The following is a 21,611-nucleotide window of genomic DNA, read 5'->3' as shown; positions in this document are numbered from 1 at the left end:
TGATTTACGCGGGTGGGACGAATAGACACATTCTGTTTTAGTTCTGGGACAAATACGTTCAATTTGTGTTATCTGAGTCCTATTACTTAAAAAAGATTTTATTAAATCTAATGTCTTGCCTCTTATGCCATATTTATATAGTTTGTTTATCAACAAATCATGTTTAACAAAATCAAAGGCCTTGGAAATATCCATAAAAAGGGCTGTTACTGGTATTTTTTTATCAACCTGTAAGAAAACCTTGTGCAAAAATTCATATATTGCTAAATTTATTGATTTGTTTTTCCGGAAACCTTTTTGTTCCTTCGCAAAAATATCAAAATTTTCGAAGTATGTATATAATTTATTATAAATGACTTTTTCTAGAATTTTAGAAAAAACTGAAATCAATGCTATTGGACGATAACAACTCATATCCTCTTTGTTATCTTTTTTGAATAGTGGCTTAATGATGGAAGTTTTCAGAGCTGTAGGAAAATTTCCTTCTTCGACACAAATATTTATAATATGACTGAGTATAGGGGCAATTATGTCGGCTACGTATTTTATTACTTTGGTTGATATGTCATCGTATCCAGTACTATTCGTATTCTTCAAATCTTTTATTATTAAAATTATGTCATTAGATGTAATATGATTGAAAAAAAATGAATTATACCTATTATATGTCAATGTTTTAGAATATTTTATGTCATTTTTGTTATTTAATAAATAAACTTGGTCAACGAAGTAATCGTTGAAAGCCTGCGCAATGTCACTTGGGTCAGTAATTAATTTAGAGTCATTCTTAATTTGTTTTACATACTGTTTCTCAACAGCAATGTGTCTATGGTTATTGATGATTTTCCAGGTTGCTTTCGATTTATTATGCGAAATATTTATAAAGTGATCATTTCGGGCTTTTTGTGATAACTTTATAATCTTTTTTAACCTATTTGAGTAAATCCGGAGGTTATTTTTGTTGGTTGTAGATGGATTTATTCTATATTGCCATAAGATACTTCTCTTACGTTTACAGCATAACCTTAAACCTTTCGTAATCCATTTCGGTTTATTGTTTGTGCAGATTCTTTGGCGGATGATAGGAAAACATAAATTATAGTATAACTTAAATTCATTATCAAATATCTCAAAGGCTTGGTTACATGTGTTGCTGGTATAGACATTATTAAATTTTATATGTCCTATATAATATTTGAATTTTTTCAGGTTTTCTGTGGAATAATCGCGTTTTTTTATATACCAGTAATTTTGTCTACATTTAGTTTTTATGGGAAATGTGATAATCTGAGCGGTGTGGTCGGAGAGACCCAAGTCTAAAAGTCGGCTATTCCCTTTTCCAATGTTATGTATAATGTTGTCTATACATGTGGCACTGCATAATCTTGTTGGTTTATTAAATTCAAAGTTTAAATTAAAGCCTTGAATTAACTGTGTGAAGTGTGAGGTGTATTTATTTCGTTTACTAACGTCAATGTTGAAGTCACCACAAAGGATTATTTTTTTGGTTTGTTTGTAGCATATTAGATTCAATATAATGTCAAGTTTGTTAAAAAATAATTCATAATGTTGAGCAGTGTTCCTCGGGCTTCTGTAAATACATACAATAATAACGTTATAGTTTGAAAGTTCAATAGCACAACATTCAAATATATTGGAGACCGATAAACTATTTATATTACACATTTCATGAAATTCATAATTATTTTTTATTAATATACAACAACCGCCGTTCCTATTATCTCTTGAATAAAATGTAGCTAGTTTAAAACCAGGAACATTTAAGAATTCAGTGTCAGTACAAATCATGTTATGTTCTGTGATACATATTGCGTCTACGTTTATATTATTGTTTGATAACAAATCATTTAAGTGGATAGTTAATAGATCTGCTTTATTTACGAGTCCATTTATATTTTGATGAATTACTGTTAGATTATTATACACGAAAAAGCTCATCTAAATTGTTGTTAACGTTATTTGCAGACAACTTTGGACTACTGCAATCATTTTTAGAAATAAAATCTGTTTGGGTAGATTTGTTAATATATATTTTTGGTGTTTCGCTATTTAAATTTCTAATTTTGTTCATTGCGTGATAAGCATTAATTTTTTGTTGATATTCAAGACGTAAAATTTCTTTAAGTAGGGAGCGACTAATAAATGTAGAGAAGAAAGATTTATAAGGTATAAACTGTTCAAATCCCATATCAACAAAAGTAGAATTTTTATAGCGATTACAAATGAATCTTAACTCATAATTTAGTTTCTTTTCGTTTAAAAGTTGATTGTATGGTATCTCAGAAATCAGAATATTGGTATTAATTATACAATTGAGCCATTCTATTATGTTATATTGAAATTCGATTGGATTTTTATCATTGATTCCTCCCAAAAGAATTACGTAATCCAATTTAGTTAATGTTTGTAGTTCTTGTTTATAAGAGGAGAGAAGGTCACCCATTTTTGCACCCGGTTTCCAAAGACAAGTAACTAGAAAATCTTCCCCAATAAGATTTTGAAGACAACGGCTTACTCCTTTTCCTTGTTGATCTGCAATTATAATTACTCTTCTCCTAGTTTTTTCTGATCCTGCTGATTTTACGCAATATTTTTTCTTATTTTCTCGTATCACCGACGTTTGAGACGAGCTCGGCAAAGTGTTTTCATTATAGTTGTTTTGACATATATTCGTATTTTTTGAATTATTGTTAGTAGCTGGGAATGCAATAGAGCATTGCAAAGTGTTTATAGTGTCATTTAGTTCTTCAATTAATTCACTACATATACCATTTTAATGGACACTCAGGCCCACCTGTGGGGTGAGGCGGTGTCAAAACATTTGAAAACTCAAAAGCTGACCTATCTGATCTTTGTTTTTTCTCTGATCATAGCTTAAGCTGCCATGGATATTCGTAAGGAATATCATGGTCATACATGCATTGCAACTATTGTGATATTGTTTAGTTCTAAACAGCAATGTAATAAATGACAGTTAATAACTGTTCATTGTAAACAGTGGTTGATATTCCATATTCCATAGGACCACTATGTGTCTTTCCAAGATCCAGCTGGTATGAGCACGTGAAGCATGTTTCTATAAGAATTGCAGGGGAGATTAATCTTACCAACAATAAATGAAGAACGGTTATGATGATAAAATGTTAACATTATCATAACAAATATTTATACCTGAAATACTTGGAAAAGGTATGAAATTTGTAGCCCATCTAAACTTAAACTTATTCATGAAGCAATTAAATAATTGACAAAAAAATTGCTAATCAGATTGTGAATATTCAATAAGGCACATAGGATTTATTTTATCATGGGCTATGCAAGAACCCTCTCAGTCCGAGGAGAGACCTGCACCTAGTAGTGGGATAGAAATTGGGATAGAAGATTTGTGACCTAAGGCTTGGTGAATGACTTAGTGTTTGGGAAAACACTTCCATTTGGAAAAAAATCAGATATTTTTTCCAAAGCTCAATTCTGTGATGATGGTGGGTTATTGAATCCATAACGAAACGAGACTCATTCATTATTGATTAACAAACAAGTGGGTATTATTCCAGGGTGTAATTCATTGCAGTTGTTCACAATGGTAACAAAACCTTACCGTATATCAAATACCAAAACCTAAAATTAACCCAGTTCTTTAAACTAGTGGGGACCTCCCTATACAAGTGTCCAGACGATGGCAAGAAAGAGATTGAACCAACCTGCAACTCAACACAGGAAGGAAGACAGGCATCCATTCCGGAGTTACTCAACGATCAACCGTACAAGACTGGTATGTATAAATATCAAGTTTGATTCATACCATTGATGGCATGATACCATCTTAATTATGCTGACCTATGAATGAAACATTTTCCCTCTAAAATGAGAAATGGAAATAATAGATAACATTCATTCGGTAACAATGCGGTAGCAATATTTAAGGAAAAACACAAGTCAACCATTCTATTCCTTCACAATTTGTTTCCTTAGCTGAACAGCAACATGGTAATACAATGCATACGCATATTAAATTTAAGAAAGAAACTAATTTTATTTCAATAAGTGAACATAACAAATTTTAACATAGGCCAACTGCTCAATAAATAATTTTAATTAGCATAGACATACATAATATTGTACTATGTGATAATATATTTTGTATACAAAACTGTTACCTAAGGCTATTTTTGCCAAGTAATAAACCTAGCTATGTTTAATTGAAGGAATGGCATGTTGCCTAATAAGTAAGTAATAAGAGCATCATTTGATATAAACCAAAGTAAAAAAAAAAAAAAAAGATACTCCAACTAGTTTTAAATAAGAATATAGAAGAATAACATGCAATTAGCACAACTTAAAGATAAAATTTTGTTCAGTTTTTTATAAGAGTTTATTGCTTATTTATTATTGTTGGCTGACTTTGTATAGCATATATATAACGGAGTAACAGAGTAAAAAGGCGTGTTTTTAATATTTGTTATTTATTGTTATGATGTTGATGAATGACGCGATGAAACCTTCGATAGCAAACCACACGAGAATTGTTGAGCTTAGTTTATTCTTCGGGCAGCATAACGACGTCCTAAGGAGGTCCGCACTGTTCCACAGCTCGAGCAGTAATGTCCCGATGTCGCCAGTACGGCCCTTTTTATAGGACCGGCGCACGTGCACTTGTTTTTCTATTGAAGATGCAGGTAGTTTTACCTCAGGTGTTTAATCATTTCATTTTATAATAGGAGAACTGCCGTATTTGCTCCGACACGGCCATTCTGACAGGCGGCGCGTGCTCTGCGCCTGCCTGCGTTGTGAAGTTCAAACTCTGTAAGAAAATAATTTCTTTGAGGCAGGTATCTGTGAAGATCCGCTTCACTATATATAATTCCCTGGTAAAATCTCATTTAGAATATTTGATTGAGATATGGGGTTGTGCAGCTACAACTAATCTACTATCACTACAAAGAGCACAAAATAAAGTAATAAAAGTGTTATTCAAATTTGACTTCCTTACACCCACTAAAAGTGTGTATAAAAACACAAAACTACTTAACATAAAACAAACATATATTTACACACACATATTTTTACACACAATACAGACACATATTTACACACAATACAGTTTAATGTTAGAGTGCCGAGTAAATATACTAAACGCCGAAGAACTACTAATCTACAGATGTGACCCCCAGCCCGGACAGGATATGGTAAAAGAAACATAAAATTTGAGGGACCTAAAATATATAATGATTTGCCAGAATACATAACGAACACTAAATCTTTTGATACATTTAAGAAACTTCTAAAACAACACATAATAAGTAAAGAATGAATTACAAGTAATTATACATGCACATAACATTAGATTACATTATATATAACACACACACACACACACACACACACACACACACACACACACACACACACACACACACACACACACACACACACACACACACACACACACACACACACACACACACACACACACACACACACACACACACACACACACACACACACACACACACACACACACACACACACACACACACACACACACACACACACACACACACACACACACACACACACACACACACACACACACACACACACACACACACACACACACACACACACACACACACACACACACACACACACACACACACACACACACACACACACACACACACACACACACACACACACACACACACACACACACACACACACACACACACACACACACACATGACGAGCTCAGAGGTACCACTCTCAAGACGGTGTGACGCGGCATTGAGACCCTCGACCATTCACTTGTAGTAGGTATTCTTTAATCCGTTGATGAGGGCTCCTTGTCGTGGACCACTTGGATTACGTGCTTCCTTCACCATTTACTTGTAGTAGGTATCTGTAAGCACATTTCAATAAATCGTTAGAACACGAAAGCAAAAACTTTTTTTTTGATTTTTTTTTCTTTTCTTCTCTTTTCTTTTCAAAGCTGTTATTACTGGTGACTATCTCCGACTCGGCCATCGTGACGAGTCACACGTCCTCGTGTGCTGTTCCTGGAAGTCAGATAAACAAACCGAATATTAAAATTTCTACTCGGCTAATCCTGATTAACTCGTATTAAGATTATTCGCTACCGAACACTACGGTATCGTATCTCTACATTGGAAACACCTTTATTGAACAGTTACACCAGTATCTAAATTGAGTAAAGTGTAAACTATCAAAATTGATTTAGAGATATGATGAACCTTCACAAAAAAATTACAAGAAATAGAGTGTACCCCGCAAGTTCATTCAAACACTAAATAATTCTCATTAAATAGTGATCACATTTTAGTGGCTTAATTCTTGAACTGTGAAGTACCCCAAGTACGGTTGTCTATGGTTATTGTCATTCCTGTACTTACTGTGAACCTTAACAATTTTAATATTTAAAATAATAACTATTGTCTATGTCTTGTCAAAAAACGCAATAAAGATGTCAGTGCAGCTCGCAAAAGTTTTTTACTTACAAACTCAAAAACTCGAAAATATCTAAGCAATCTCACAAGCATTCATCAATTACATGTTGGTCCTTAATCGAACCGGATAAATCAAGCAAAAATACAGTGTTATTGTCAAGAAATTATTTCAATTGGTGCATCCGCCATTTTTCACGTGCTAAACTTAATTCGTCAATTGGCTTTTGGCGATGTCTTCGGTGGAAGAATTGGTTGAACTCAATGAAGATCTTCATCGGTTATTAGAGAAGGCAAAAATCAATCATAAAAAATGTCCGTCGGCAGGAATGACAGTTGGATACTTACAAACGAAAATTAAATGCGTAGAAGAGTATTGGGACTCGTTTCGAGAAAACCACAAATTATTAATTAAATGCAGCAAAAAGGAACAACGAGAAACCATACCATATTTCAGAGAAGACAAGCACAGCCAGATTGAAGAATTATATCTGGACGTCAAGGGGGACTTAACCGACACTCTCGAGAATATAAGGGCTACCAAAAAGTCCTCCCCGCACATTTCGTCGGAAATTGAGTCGTCGTCGGTGTCGTCGGGGGCAGATGCCGAGGTGCATCTGCCTAAGATTGCTCTGCCAACATTTGGAGGAGCGTACGAGGAATGGCAGGCTTTCGAGGATTTATTTCTATCCTTAATTCATAAAAACAAACTTAGTGACGTACAGAAATTACACTACCTAAAGGCTTGTACAACAGGAGAAGCAAGAAACACCATTAAGAACTATCAAATGATTGCAAGTAACTACAGTACAGCATGGGAAGCTTTGAAAAAACGATATTCACAAAAAAGACTCACAGTGGATGCGATATTAAAAAGGTTGTTTAGTAATAAGAAGATTGTAAATCAATCGCCATCTCACTTGAAGGCGTTAATTGACAACACCAATGAATGTCTGAGTTGTCTGCGAGGTATGGACATATCAACGGAATCTTGGGATCCCATTTTAGTATTTGTGATTACTCAAAAGTTAGATGCAGATACACACAAGGAATGGGAGAAATTTGTGAGTAATGAATATGAAAAGGAATTGCCTTCATATGTAAGTCTTTGTAATTTCCTTGAGTCTAGTATTCAAACCTTAGTTTTAACCCAACCAATTGCTGTACGTAGCACAAGGGAGCGATCATTTCATGTCAATTCAGTTGAAATTAGTTGTGGCCTATGTGGTAAAAATCATTTTTTATTTAATTGTAAAGATTTTTCAAAATTAGATACTTTTAAAAGACGAGAGTATGTTAAAGATCATCGCTTGTGTTATAATTGTTTGTCTTCGAGTCACTCAGTGTTCAATTGTAAACAAAGGAGTTCTTGTAGAATATGTGGGAAACGACATCACTCGCTTTTACATCAAATCACAAATAATAAGGGAGATACTGGGTTAAAGCAGGTAGGGACCACAACCAGATCTTCATCCAGCACAAATGTAAAAGTAGAAAATCAAGATCTACAAGATGTCTCTGTTGCTTCACACTTGGTGTCAGGGTATGTAAAAAGAGCACTTTAGCCACTGCACTGGTTCTTGTTAGAAACAGTTCGGGACAAATGATAGTTTTGAGGGCTTTAATCGATCCTGGGTCTCAGGCATCGTTTATTAGTGAAAGGGCAGTTCAGTCATTGGGTCTCAAAAGAACTGGCATCAATGGAATGGTAACTGGGGTGGGTTCAACAACAACAACAGTTAGCCACTTGGTACAGCTGGAGGTCATATCTAGGTACGATTTTGAATTCAGCCTCACTGTACAGGCTTATGTTTTAGCTTCACACGTGACTACTCGGTTACCATGTAAATCAATCGAGCCAAGGGAAAATTGGTCACATTTGGAAGGTCTCACCTTGGCCGACCCACAATATTTCATTGCCGGGAAAATAGATGTTTTACTTGGAGTTGAAGTATACACAGAAATCATTAAGAATAATTTAATCAAAGGTCCATCAGGCTCGCCATCGGCACAGGAAACAAGTCTGGGATGGATTCTCTTTGGCAATATCCATGACCACACAACAGATAATACAATCTTGGTCATGCATCAAAAATTGGAAATAGATATAAACAACATGTTACGAAATTTATGGAGTATAGAAGAATCAACGAAGAGAGAATATACAGCTGAAGAGAGAAGGTGTGAAGAGATTTATACAAATAATTACATTAGATCACCAGAAGGGAGATACATCGTCAAGTTACCTTTAAAGGATTCCATAGAAGAAATAGGGGAAACAAAACAGATAGCATTAAAAAGATTACATCTGTTAGAAAGAAGATTAGAGAGAAATCCACAACTTAAAGAAGATTATGGTAGAGTTATAGAAGAGTATATTCAATTGAATCACATGGAAAGAGTTCCAGAAGAGGATAAAAATAAGAAAGCAATATACTTACCACATCATGCTGTTATAAAGGAAGACAGTAAAACAACCAAGATCAGAGTTGTATTTGATGCATCTTGTAAAGGATCAAAGGGTAAATCATTGAATGATATACTTATGACGGGACCTCCGCTTCAAGAAGATCTGAGAAACCTCGTTATGAGATGGCGTCTGAAACCAATTTGCTTCGTAACTGACATACAAAAGATGTATAGAATGATACAAGTTGCAAGTGAAGATGCGGATTTGCAAATAATTGTATGGCGTGGGAATACAGATGAAGAGGTAAAAGAATACCGTATGTTGCGGGTTACCTTTGGAACAGCTTCTGCACCCTACTTAGCCGTCAAGACTTTAATACAACTTGCGGAGGACGAAGGTCAAGATTATACAGAAGCATCGAGAGTCATAAGAGAAGATTTCTATGTTGACGACTGTATGAGTGGTTGTTTCACAGTTCCAGAAGCAATACTACTGAGCAAGGATATTGCGCACATCTTAAACAAGGGTGGATTCATGTTACAAAAGTGGGCTTCAAACAGTAAAGAACTTTTACAGGAAATGCAAGCAGACGAAGACACTATGAAGATAGAACAAGAAACTGACGAATGTACTATCAAAACATTGGGCTTAACGTGGAACATGACGATGGATTCATTTCAGTATCAATTAAAATTACCATCACAACCAGAAGTTGTCACCAAGCGGAACATCCTTGCAGATATACAGAGATTATTTGATCCACTTGGGTGGCTAGGGGCAGCAATAATTCCAGCTAAAATCTTAATACAGAAACTTTGGATGGAACGATTACATTGGGATGAATATGTTGGAGATGCATTGAAGGAAGAATGGTTAAGATTACGAGATAGTTTTAATAGTTTAAATAAAGTAAAAATCAAAAGATGGATTAAGACAGACAGAAAGGAATTAGATAATATCACACTTCATGGATTTAGTGACGCTTCAGAGAAGGCTTATTGTGCCGTCATATATTATAGAGTAGAAACTAAGAAAGGGAAATATGAAACAGGAATTATAGCATCTAAAACAAGAGTGGCACCCGTGAAACCAATTACAATTCCGAGACTTGAGCTTTGCGGCGCTGTATTATTAGCAAGATTAATGACTCAAGTAAGGAAGGCTATGCGATTACCTGTTGAAAGAGTATATGCCTGGACAGATTCATCAGTTGTATTATCATGGTTATGTGGAGATCCATTAAGATGGAAAACATTTGTAAGCAACAGAGTGGTTGAAATATTGGATAATGTAGGCAACTCGCAATGGTTTCATGTACAATCCAAGACAAACCCAGCGGATATCGGTTCAAGAGGGCTTCAGTTAAATGAACTGATAGAAACAAAGTTATGGTGGGACGGACCACACTGGCTACGAGATAAAGAAGTAACCTTCTCAAGACTAAACATTGAACCTACAGATATGGAGACAAGGCAAATAAACGTAAATTTGAAAATTGAAGATAATAACAATGTCATAGATTTTGAAAATTATAATGTCTTAGATGAGCTTTTAAGAGTTATAGTCTACTGTAGAAGATTCTTAAATTTCAGAAAACTTTCAAATGACATACCTAAGCATATAACAGTTGAAGAGCTGGATCAATCATTGAAGTTGTGTATAAAAATAGCACAAAGAAGAGACTTCCTCGAAGAAATACATAGATTAAATAACAAGGATTATGTAAAGAGAAGTAGTAAATTGAAATCTTTGAATCCATACATGGATAACTGCAATATTCTCAGGGTGGGCGGTAGACTGCGAAATTCAGACTTAGAAGATGAAGCTAAGCACCCCATTATACTCGATAGCAAGAATCACCTCGCACATTTAATAATTGCAGATGCTCATCGGAAAACGATGCATGGTGGAATACAATTAATGCTTTGCTACATTCGTTCAAAAAATTGGATTCTTGGTTCAAAAAATGCAGTGAAGACATTAATACACAAGTGCATTACTTGTACACGATATAAGGCTGCCATGAGAACACAAATTATGGGAGATTTACCTAAAGTACGCACCACACCTGCGAGACCATTCCTTCATAGTGGTGTGGACTTTGCTGGTCCGTTGCAAGTATTAATGTCAAGGGGAAGAGGAGCCAAATCAAACAAGGCCTACATAGCCGTTTTTATTTGTATGGCAACAAAGGCCATACATTTGGAATTAGTGGGCGACTTGTCTTCTGAATCATTTATAGGAGCTTTTCATAGATTCGTGGCACGAAGAGGAAAATGTACACATCTATGGAGTGATCAAGGGAGGAATTTTGTGGGAGCCAATAAACAGTTGATTGAAGCGTGGAAAAATGCAAAGGTGGAATTGCCAGATCATTTAAGTGAAATTTTGGCTGCTGAAGGCACCCAGTGGCACTTCATTCCACCATACAGCCCAAACTTTGGTGGACTGTGGGAGGCTGGCGTCAAGTCAGTGAAACATCACCTGCGACGCATCTTGACAGCCAGGCTTACCTTTGAAGAAATGACTACCACATTGTGTCAAATTGAAGCATGTCTGAATTCAAGACCGTTGACTCCAATTGACATCACAGATACTGAGTTTGAAATACTTACACCCGGTCACTTTTTAATTGGGGAACCTCCTGTTACCATTCCAAGTCCGGATCTGCGGGACATTAATTTAAGTCGTTTATCACGATGGCAATATGTACAAAGGCTGGTGAGGGATTTCTGGCACCGGTGGCAAAATGAGTACTTATCTAGACTACAAGAACGTCCTAAGTGGTTAAAACATATGAGAGAGTTTGAAATAGGAGATATTGTGCTTATTAAAGATGAACAGTTGCCTCCAGGCAAGTGGCCTTTGGGGCGAGTGGTTGCTAAACATCGTGGTCCCGACAATGTTACTAGAGTATATAGTGTAAGATGTGCGAGTGATGTGGTTAAACGATCAATATCAAAACTTTGTTATTTAACAATACAGTCTGACTGATAACTTCAGTATTACTTTAATTATAACTTAACATTGTTAATGTAACTTTTTCTATTATGTTATTTTCACTCAGCATTCACTGAATGTTATAATGTTGTTTTTCCTTTTAGTAGAACCTTTTAGTAGTACCACGAAAGATATTACTTTAAAAAATGTTAAATTTTGCCATCTATGAGATGTTTTCATAAATTTGTTTATGTGTAGTTGAAGCTTTGTTAAAGTTCTTAAAGATTGTGTGATATATTTGTTAAAGTATGTAGAGTTTGTAACCAAACCATTGTAATTCAAATTGTGGTAACTTATAGTATGTGGTGTACTCAAATGTCAAAATTCAGTACAACTTGTTAAACTTATTTTGTAAATGTAGGTTTAATATCTATTTTGTAAAGGACTGCGGTCCTTTGGTGGGCGGCATGTCTATGGTTATTGTCATTCCTGTACTTACTGTGAACCTTAACAATTTTAATATTTAAAATAATAACTATTGTCTATGTCTTGTCAAAAAACGCAATAAAGATGTCAGTGCAGCTCGCAAAAGTTTTTTACTTACAAACTCAAAAACTCGAAAATATCTAAGCAATCTCACAAGCATTCATCAATTACAACGGTAATCTTTTAAGAGCCCAAAGTCACTTACCGAAAATGCACTTACTAACTCACCGCCTTGGTTTTACCACAGTCAAAAAGTATCCTGCCTTATGGCCACCCGTATCATAGGCTACCCATTCCGTTTGCGGTCAACACAAGTCCAGTGTAGTTGCAATAACACCAATAAGCAGCTATAGTAGTTTCTTATCCTGTGAACACTCAAACATTAGGTGAACATTATAAAATTGAAACAATAGACCACACAAGTATCAAACGTGCGCCCGTATGCAACAATGAAGCTGATCATAGGCCACTTTTCTGGGACGCCCTCTATCGATGTGCCAGGTAGTAGATGTGAAGTGCCTATTGTAATAGCACCTCGCAATGTGGTGCTATCTGGTGATGATCCTGGTATGAGAGGTGGAAGGATGCCGCAGCTGATGAGGATGTAGGCGAGATTGGAGCTTGTTCCGATCCCAATTCTGATAACGGAATAACAGTTTAAAAAGGCGTGACGTCAGCACCGCTGACGTCATAATTATTGTTATGATGTTGATAAATGACTCGATGAAACCTTCGAAAGCAAACCACACGAGAATTGTTGAGCTTAGTTTATTCTTCGGGCAGCATAACGACGTCCTAAGGAGGTCCGCACTGTTCCACAGCTCGAGCAGTAATGTCCCGATGTCGCCAGTACGGCCCTTTTTATAGGACCGGCGCACGTGCACTTGTTTTTCTATTGAAGATGCAGGTAGTTTTACCTCAGGTGTTTAATCATTTCATTTTATAATAGGAGAACTGCCGTATTTGCTCCGACATATATATAATGTGTTTGTTTGGAATATTGGCTAAATAATAACCTCGTGTTGCTCTGTAAAAACAAAGTTTTATTTTAGCACAAACGTAATAATTACACTTATTTACCAGTAACAAATTTATATCTTACCTGTAAAAACAAAGAAACGACGATTAAAGTGTATTATTTGAATTCCAAATTCCCTTTTTAAACGTTCTTTAATCTCCAATACTGTGTCACAAATTTTCCGTGTTCTTTGTTTTTTGACAGATCTTAAAATCCTTTTCTTTAGCATAACTACCACAGATAATAATCGTATTGCGCTATCTATTTCAACATAGGTTATATAACATAGATTTTTACTAAATAATCTAGAACGATAAAATAAAGGAAATATATTTTCTTTACATCTCCCCCCTCAAGAAAAAAAATGTTAAAAATCTTTTGACAATATACATTAAGTATAATTTAAGTAAACTAATATGAAAGTAAAGAAACTAAAAGATACATATTAGGAGACCAATTAAAAAAAAAAAATGTAACATTACATTTTTTTTTTTTATATATTACGACAATCATAACTTAAATTTGGTACATAATATTTGACTTAGCCTAATAATAAAGTGGTTATAGTAAGGTAAACTTGAGTCTTCAATAGCTCAATACCTTAGTAGTAAGTATAAAACACATTTTTATTTAGGTACTGGAATGAGTTTAGTGATATGAAAGAGATTAGATTCTGATTTCTTATGACCTGTATCTATGTTAAAAATAGAATTTGATTTTTTTTAATAATTTTATAAGGACCAATCTTTAGTTCATCTAGTTTATGTCTATTCAATTTGTTACCGTTTTCTACATAAACCATATCCCCTATATTGAAATCAAAGTGAGTTCTATTCTTATCAAATCTTTGTTTATTGTAATTATGCGATTTTAATGAATTTTCAAGTGCTATTTGTTTATCTTTTATCCAATCAGCTTCTGTTTTATCTACTTTTAACTCATTTGGTAAAAAAGAAACATCTGTACCATCTAATAAGTATTTTGGTGCAAAACCTGTAACTGTGTGTTCAGTATTATTGTATTTATCTACACATTCATGGGCAATGGTTGTCCATGCTTTTTTATTATTATTTTTTTCATTTAATTTACATCTTATTCTGTTAACAAGAGTTTGGTTAAGCCGTTCGTTTAATCCGTTAGAGAATGGGGCATTTACAGCAGTAAAAATTATTGGAATTGATTTTTTATTTAAAAATGATTTAAATTATTTTGAGTTTATTCCTGGGTACTGATCGGTGAGAACCATCCCAATAGTATCCGATTCTGTTACCTTATTGATTAGTTTTATAAAATCGTTAGCATTTTGTGTTTTTGAAGTAACAATGTAAGCATATCGGGTAAAGTGGTCTACAAGGAGGTGTAGGTACCTTTTTGTTGATCGTGAGACCCCAAAACCTCCAATTGTATCTATCGAGACAATTTCTAGAGGTTTTGTGGCTGGACCTAATTGTGACATTAGACCATATTTATTTTTCCCTCTGCTTTTATTTTTAATACATATTTCACAGCTTTTACAATGATTTTTTATATTTGCAGTTAAATTTTTTGCGGTATATAATTTACTAATTTTATTTTGCATTTGTTTTACACCTAAATGATACATGTTCTCATGTAAATATTTAATGAGCCTTTTACTATAATCTTCTGATAAAATATTTTTTTCTTGTTTTTTTATATTCTTAAAGTATATTTTATGTTTTAGTATCAAATTTAATTTATTATTTTGTAACTCTAAATTGTGTTCTTGATCTGTAATAATATCACTTAATTTTACCATGTTTACAATTTTCAATTGTTCATCTGTATCATCATTCGCCTCTAAAACTGGGTTCCTACTCAAACAGTCCGCTTCAGTGTTTTGTTTACCCGGTGCATATTTTATTACAAAATTATATTGAGATAAATAATAGGTTAAAGCTCCTAATTCATCGTCTGTTCTAGATTTAATGTTCAAGTTTTCTAGTGGTTTATGGTCAGAGTATATAGTAAATGTTTTACCTATAAGCCAATATTGCCAAAATCTTATAGCTTCCTTTACAGCTAGGCATTCTAAATAAATTGCTGGTTTCTTTTTTTGAGCTTGGTTTAATTTTTTTGAGAAATATGCTACTGGTTTATCTATTCCATTTGGTTGTGTTTGTTTTAACACTGCTCCAATACCTTCTATAGATGCGTCTGTATAAATCTTAATGGGCAAATTATGATCAAAAATTTCTAATATTGGTTGTGAGCATAATATTTTTTTTATAATTTCAAAGGATTTTGACAATCGGGAGACCATATAAAGGAGAATGCCCATTCTTGGTACTGATTTTTCTCATGCGTCAAAATGAAAGTAATATTAAAATTATTTTTTGATTTTTTTAACATGATTTGTCGATCAGAATAGTTTCTTTGAACAGGGGATTCCATTTAAGATAAAATAAGACGAAATGTTGATTGTTGTTCTTAAAAATTAAAATGGCGGAATTTTATACTCGGAATACAATAAGATCTATTAGTGTTTTGACTAATGATTTTTCTCATGCATCAAAATGAAAGTAATATTAAAATTATTTTTTGATTTTCTTACATAGTTTGTCGATCAGAATAGTTTCTTTGAACAAGGGGGTTCCATTTAAGATAAAATAAGACGAAATGTTGATTGTTGTTCTTAAAAAGTAAAATGGCGGTATTTTATACTCGAAATTCATTATTTTAGGTTTTTAGGATTATTTTAGGTTTTTTTAACTACTACCTTTAAAAGTAAATGGATATATGTTAATCGAACTACATTATAGGTACCTACTATCAGTTAAAACCGACCATTAATCTATCGTCGGATATTTTCGATTTTGAGGTTATGTAACATTTCGGTAAATAACTTCAGAACCCGGGTGCTGATCTAAAAAATAAGTATTGGTGGTAGTATTTGGTTAATTATACATCGTTCACAACAAGTTTCAATTTGATGCAACTCTGGACGGCGGTCCATACTTTCATGGGCATTGTCCTTTAGTATTTTTTCGGAGTAAATTGTGAAGAGGTTCTAAAGTTATTGCATTTGCTGGCAAATATTCATGATAAAAGTTAACTTTCCCAAGAAATTGTCTAACGTTTTTCTGATTTTTTGGTATTGGGAAATCTTTGATTGAGATTAAATTGTCTCTCACGGGACGTACTGTATTATTATGTATTATATGACCAAGATATTTAACAAAATTTGAAGCAAACATGCATTTTGTGAATTTTAATCTAAAACCTTCCTTTTTGATAGCTTCTAATAATTGTGATAAATGGTTTATGTGTTCAGAAAATGAGTTTGAAAATATTAGTATATCGTCTATAAAATTAACTGCAAAATCAGTAAGTTTATATTTTCTCAGAATGTTGCCTAGTATCCTTTGGAAAATGGCCGGAGAAGTCTTTAGTCCAAATGGCAAACACGTCCATTGGTAGTGGCCATCCTGCGTCACAAAGGCTGTTTTCTTTCTGTCTTCAATTCTGAGTGGAATGGACCAGAAAGCAGAATTTATGTCCAGTGTAGTGAAATATGTTGAGTTTCTGGTTTTAACCACTAAATCATTGATCAGTGGAAACGGTTGAGCTTGTGGTACTACAATTTTATTTAGATCTCTAAAATCTATACATAATCTTGACTTTCTGTTGTCTTCCTTTTTGAAAGCTAGTGTCACGGGCGCTGCAAATGGGCTATAGGATTCCTCAATAAGGTTTCTATCGAGTAATTTTGTTATTTGTTCCTCTATTTCTTTTCTATCTTCTTGTGAACATCTATATGGTCGCTTACAACAATATTTATCAATGAGTAGGTCAATACGTGCTTCATATTCTTTAACTGTGCCAATATCATATTTATCTTTAGCAAAAATTGATTTGTATGAATTTATCAGTTTATATATTTCTGTCTTCTGTTGAGTATTCAAGTTCCCCATATTTATTTTGAAATCCTCTTCCTGTGTATGTTCATTGAAATTTATTACATATTTGCTTTTTGTGTCTTCCTCTTTTTTATCTTTATATGTAATATTTTCGTTTTTATCTTTTCTCTGACTTATTTGTAAATGTTCGTCTTGTATTAGTTTAAATCTTTTTATGATGTCCAATCCAATTAAAAAAATCATATTTAAATTGTTCTCCATCAATTATATAAACATCGGCTTCATCTTCTATATCAAATATTTTTATTTTTATAGTAGTCACACCTACTGTCTGTTTCACACCATTAATAGTTATTAGGTTATCAGTCTTTGTAACAAGATCTCTTTTTCCTGGCAGTCTTACCAACTTTGAATTAATTATTGAGATATTTGAGCCCGAGTCGTACACTCCAAATATCTTTATTTGTTTGTTTAATAGTAGACTTACTTTTATTAATGGTGTGATTATTCGTTTTTTGAGTCATTATTGTTGAGTTCAACATCAATCACTGAATGGTTTACTGTTCTACTATAGTTTTTTTTTTTTGATAATTATCTGTTTGTTTGAACCAACACTTTTCTTCAGGGTGGAGTCGAACACCTTTGTTTAAATTTTCACAAATCTTACATGGTTTCTTTTTGTCCACCTTTCCTTTAGAATCAAAACTGTTTTGTTTAGGAGTGTAGAAATTCTTTTTGTACACCACATATTCATGCTTTCCGATTTCATTATACAAGGTTGCAGTTGATTTTACAGATTCTTTATTTATTTTCTCCATTATATAACTTGGTAGTCCAATTACAATAAGATTTATCAATGTTTGTGTGTCAATGTGCTTATTAACTTCTAATAGCAGTTTTTCTTTTTTAGTGGCATATTCCAGTAATGATCCATTTTGAAATCTAAATGTAAATGCATATTTTATTTGTGACCAACCTTTATTTCCATAAGTTACACAAAAATTATCTTTCCACAGTGACCACTCAGAGTTCACCGTTAATTTAATTAACATACTTCCATACCAATCTAGGCATTGTTTTTCTAGCAGATGTTTCAAAATCTCAATTTTCTCTTCGTTTTGTGTTATCTCATATCTTCCACATTCCCTTTCAAATTCGGTGATCCATTGATTAGCATTTGAAGTTTTACTGGAAAATTTTTCTAACAAAAATCTTTCTGCGGTTTTGCTTATATTTATTTTTTCTAACACATTGGTTCTCGTGTTATTATGTGGAATCATTGTTCCTTCTGTAATTTCATCTAAGTATTGGTCACTGAATTGTACATTTTCACCCGCATGTAAATATACTTTCGCCAGTTCTTTACTTAGGGGGATCCATAATGCACGTGTTTGGTGTCTTTTCTTCAGTGAATTCTTTATTTTTGCATAAACGTCTGTAGACAACAAGGCTGTGTGCTTACTTGCGGGTTTTAGGTCATTAGGTACCTCATATATGCGTCCGTCCGGCGTGCCGATTGAGGTTATACCTATCATGTTAGACTTTCCATCCGCTGCCGCCATTAATGTAAATGTAAATAGTAAGTTCTCCATAGTTTGTTATCTAAAATCGTCGTTTTATAATGTGTTTGTTGGGAATATTGGCTAAATAATAACCTCGTGTTGCTCTGTAAAAACAAAGTTTTATTTTAGCACAAACGTAATAATTACACTTATTTACCAGTAACAAATTTATATCTTACCTGTAAAAACAAAGAAACGACGATTAAAGTGTATTATTTGAATTCCAAATTCCCTTTTTAAACGTTCTTTAATCTCCAATACTGTGTCACAAATTTTCCGTGTTCTTTGTTTTTTGACAGATCTTAAAATCCTTTTCTTTAGCATAACTACCACAGATAATAATCGTATTGCGCTATCTATTTCAACATAGGTTATATAACATAGATTTTTACTAAATAATCTAGAACGATAAAATAAAGGAAATATATTTTCTTTACATATACACTTGTAATGTACCTTTATAAATATTATAGCCTGGTATTTCATACTTGACAATTATGTGTCAACAAAAATAAATCAAATTATTCACTAAAGGAAACGTAAGTTCCTTGAAATCTAGTCCATATTATTGCTATCTTAAAATCTTATTATATATATATATGTCGGAAATGGCGGTACTAAGGCGCTTCCAGAGCGCTAGCGCCATCTAGTGGCACTTGATAAAGTTAGTGTTGGAATGCGCCGGTGTGGCAGCCGACCGGGCGTGAGAGCAGGTCGACAGTTCGACACTAGACTTTACTGTTGGCGGTCGGCCGGTGTGGACACTAAATTTATCACGCGTTCCTCGTGCTACTTATACCTGCCTACCTAAGTTATTTAACTACCTCCACTAAAACCCCCCCGGTGGCCGTCCTCAGCGCTTGTTGGAGAACTCCGGGATCTCCGATGGAACACAACCGGAGTCCTCCGAGCGCGATGCCCCGGTCGGGCTCTGCCCTGGGGGGAGCACTTTACGCTCCTCCCGCACACCTGGTGTTTACGACGGCATGCGACCACACATGCCGCCGTTCTTCCCGGGGTTGCTCTCCGGACGGTTCGAGCTCCCACTCTTGCCGCCGGCAACCCCGGAAGCCCCCTTTTAGTCGCCTCTTACGACAGGCAGGGGATACCGTAGCCCTATTCTAGTCCCGGAACTACAGGGACACCGCGCCCGGGGGCGCTATCTGCGTCTTCGGCGCTTTCTTCTCCGCGCGGGATCGGCGCGCTCCCTGGCCCGTTCGGCGTCCTCTTTAGCGAGCATAACGCGGTCGCAGAACGCGACCACGCTATCCCACGCTTCGCCAGAACGGACCATCGCTGCAACTACAGTCTCCGGGGAGAGGTCCGGCCCTATGTTCTGCACCAGGATCTGCCGCTTGGCCTGCAACGCTGGGCACTCCTCAAGCGTGTGCTGCGCAGAATCCTGGGGATGTCCATAGTGGTGGCACTCCGCTGAGGCCTCCCTGCCTATTCTATGCAGGTACTCACCGAAGCAGCCATGTCCGGTGAGCACCTGTGTCAGCCGGTAGGTGACGCGTTTCTTCCTTTGTAGCCAAGCTCGAAAGCTGGGCACAATCGCACTGACCACGCGTTGGCGTGCGCCCCGTGGCTCCTGGAGCCTATCACGCCAGCGCCTTAGGGCGCGCCGGCTGGCTCTCGTCATTAGGAGGATGGCCACTCTGGCGGAGACCGCGGATCTCAAAAAAGATCTCTGCGGTCATATCCACCAGAATGTCCAGGGGCGGAAACCCCGCCAGGACTGTGGCTGCCTCATACGAAATTGTCCGGTATCCTCGTGCGACTCTGATCGCGATCATACGCTGCGCGGCATCTAATTTGGCCGCGCGGCGCCGGCAGCCCAATAGTCTATCAGACCATACGGGCGCACCGTAGAGCGCGACAGAGCGCACGACGCCTGCGTAGAGGCGGCGGACTTCCTTCCTTGGTCCCCCTAGATTTGGCAGCAGTTTGTGCAAAGCACCCGCTACCTTGTGAATCCGGGGAACCAGACGGTCGAAATGCTCGTCGAAACGCCAGCGGCTGTCCAACACGAGTCCCAAGTATCTCATGCACCTGCCCACTTCGATAACCGCGTCACCAGGGTGGGTGACTGACATGCAGGGTGGTTCCACGCCCCGCCGCAGGCCGTGGAACCATAGCGCCTCGGTCTTATTAGTCGCAACGCTAAGGCCTATTCCGCGTATCTTCGCGACAACGCGTGCCACCCCTAATTCGGCCAGCCTCGCCGTCCTCTCAAAAGACTCACCCTCGGCCAATACGAGAGTGTCGTCGGCGTAGCAAATAACGCTCACACCTCGAGGGAGCTCCGTCCGCAGTACGACATCATATGCCAGAATCCACAGGAGTGGCCCCAAGACCGATCCCTGTGGAACCCCGCACACGACTTGCCTCTCCCCGACACTCCCGTAACGGCCCGGATAGCTTATACTCCGGTTCGACAGATAGACCGTCAACACGTCACGCAAATAGGGAGGCACCTGATGATATACGAGGGCCTCCCTGATCGCTTTCCAGGGGAGAGTGTTGAAGGCATTCACAATATCTAGGCTTATAGCCAAAACCACTCCGCCCCTGGATACGGCCTGCTCTGTCACTGCACGAACACGGAGTATAGCATCGACAGTCGAGCGTTCCTTTCGGAAACCGTACTGACTGTCGGATAGATCCAGACCAGTGCACGACAAATGTCCGCTGATACGAGCGGAAATAATCCGCTCGAAAAGCTTTCCTACATCGTTTAACAGACATATCGGCCTGTAGGCCGAGGGTGAGTCTGAGGGTCTGCCCGGTTTGTGGAGGAGCACCACCTTCGCCTGCCTCCATTCCGCTGGGAAG

General features: G+C 36.2%; 2 protein-coding genes across 2 annotated transcripts; one reads left to right on the top strand and one right to left on the bottom strand.

Moving 5' to 3' along the window:
- Nucleotides 1-3,050: 3,050 nt before the first annotated feature.
- LOC140746740 (uncharacterized) lies at nt 3,051-12,926 on the top strand. The gene is made up of 6 exons (XM_073078839.1): nt 3,051-3,074; nt 3,655-3,793; nt 6,810-7,582; nt 8,125-10,364; nt 10,485-11,814; nt 12,732-12,926. Exons 1-6 carry the CDS (start codon nt 3,051-3,053, stop codon nt 12,924-12,926), a joined length of 4,701 nt encoding a protein of 1,566 aa, XP_072934940.1.
- Nucleotides 12,927-17,771: 4,845 nt separating this feature from the next.
- LOC140746826 (uncharacterized) lies at nt 17,772-19,205 on the bottom strand. Its single transcript, XM_073078919.1, has 2 exons — nt 18,956-19,205; nt 17,772-18,880 (listed from the first exon to the last, which is right to left on the bottom strand). Exon 2 carries the CDS (start codon nt 18,804-18,806, stop codon nt 17,772-17,774), a length of 1,035 nt encoding a protein of 344 aa, XP_072935020.1. The 5' UTR covers nt 18,807-18,880; nt 18,956-19,205.
- Nucleotides 19,206-21,611: the final 2,406 nt, after the last annotated feature.

This window comes from Epargyreus clarus, unplaced genomic scaffold (assembly GCF_041222505.1).
Source record: "Epargyreus clarus isolate Ecla_fem2 unplaced genomic scaffold, WU_Ecla_fem_2.2 ptg000013l, whole genome shotgun sequence".
In the NCBI taxonomy this organism is placed as follows: Eukaryota; Metazoa; Arthropoda; class Insecta; order Lepidoptera; family Hesperiidae; genus Epargyreus; species Epargyreus clarus.
This window is presented reverse-complemented; position numbering and strand designations above follow the sequence as displayed.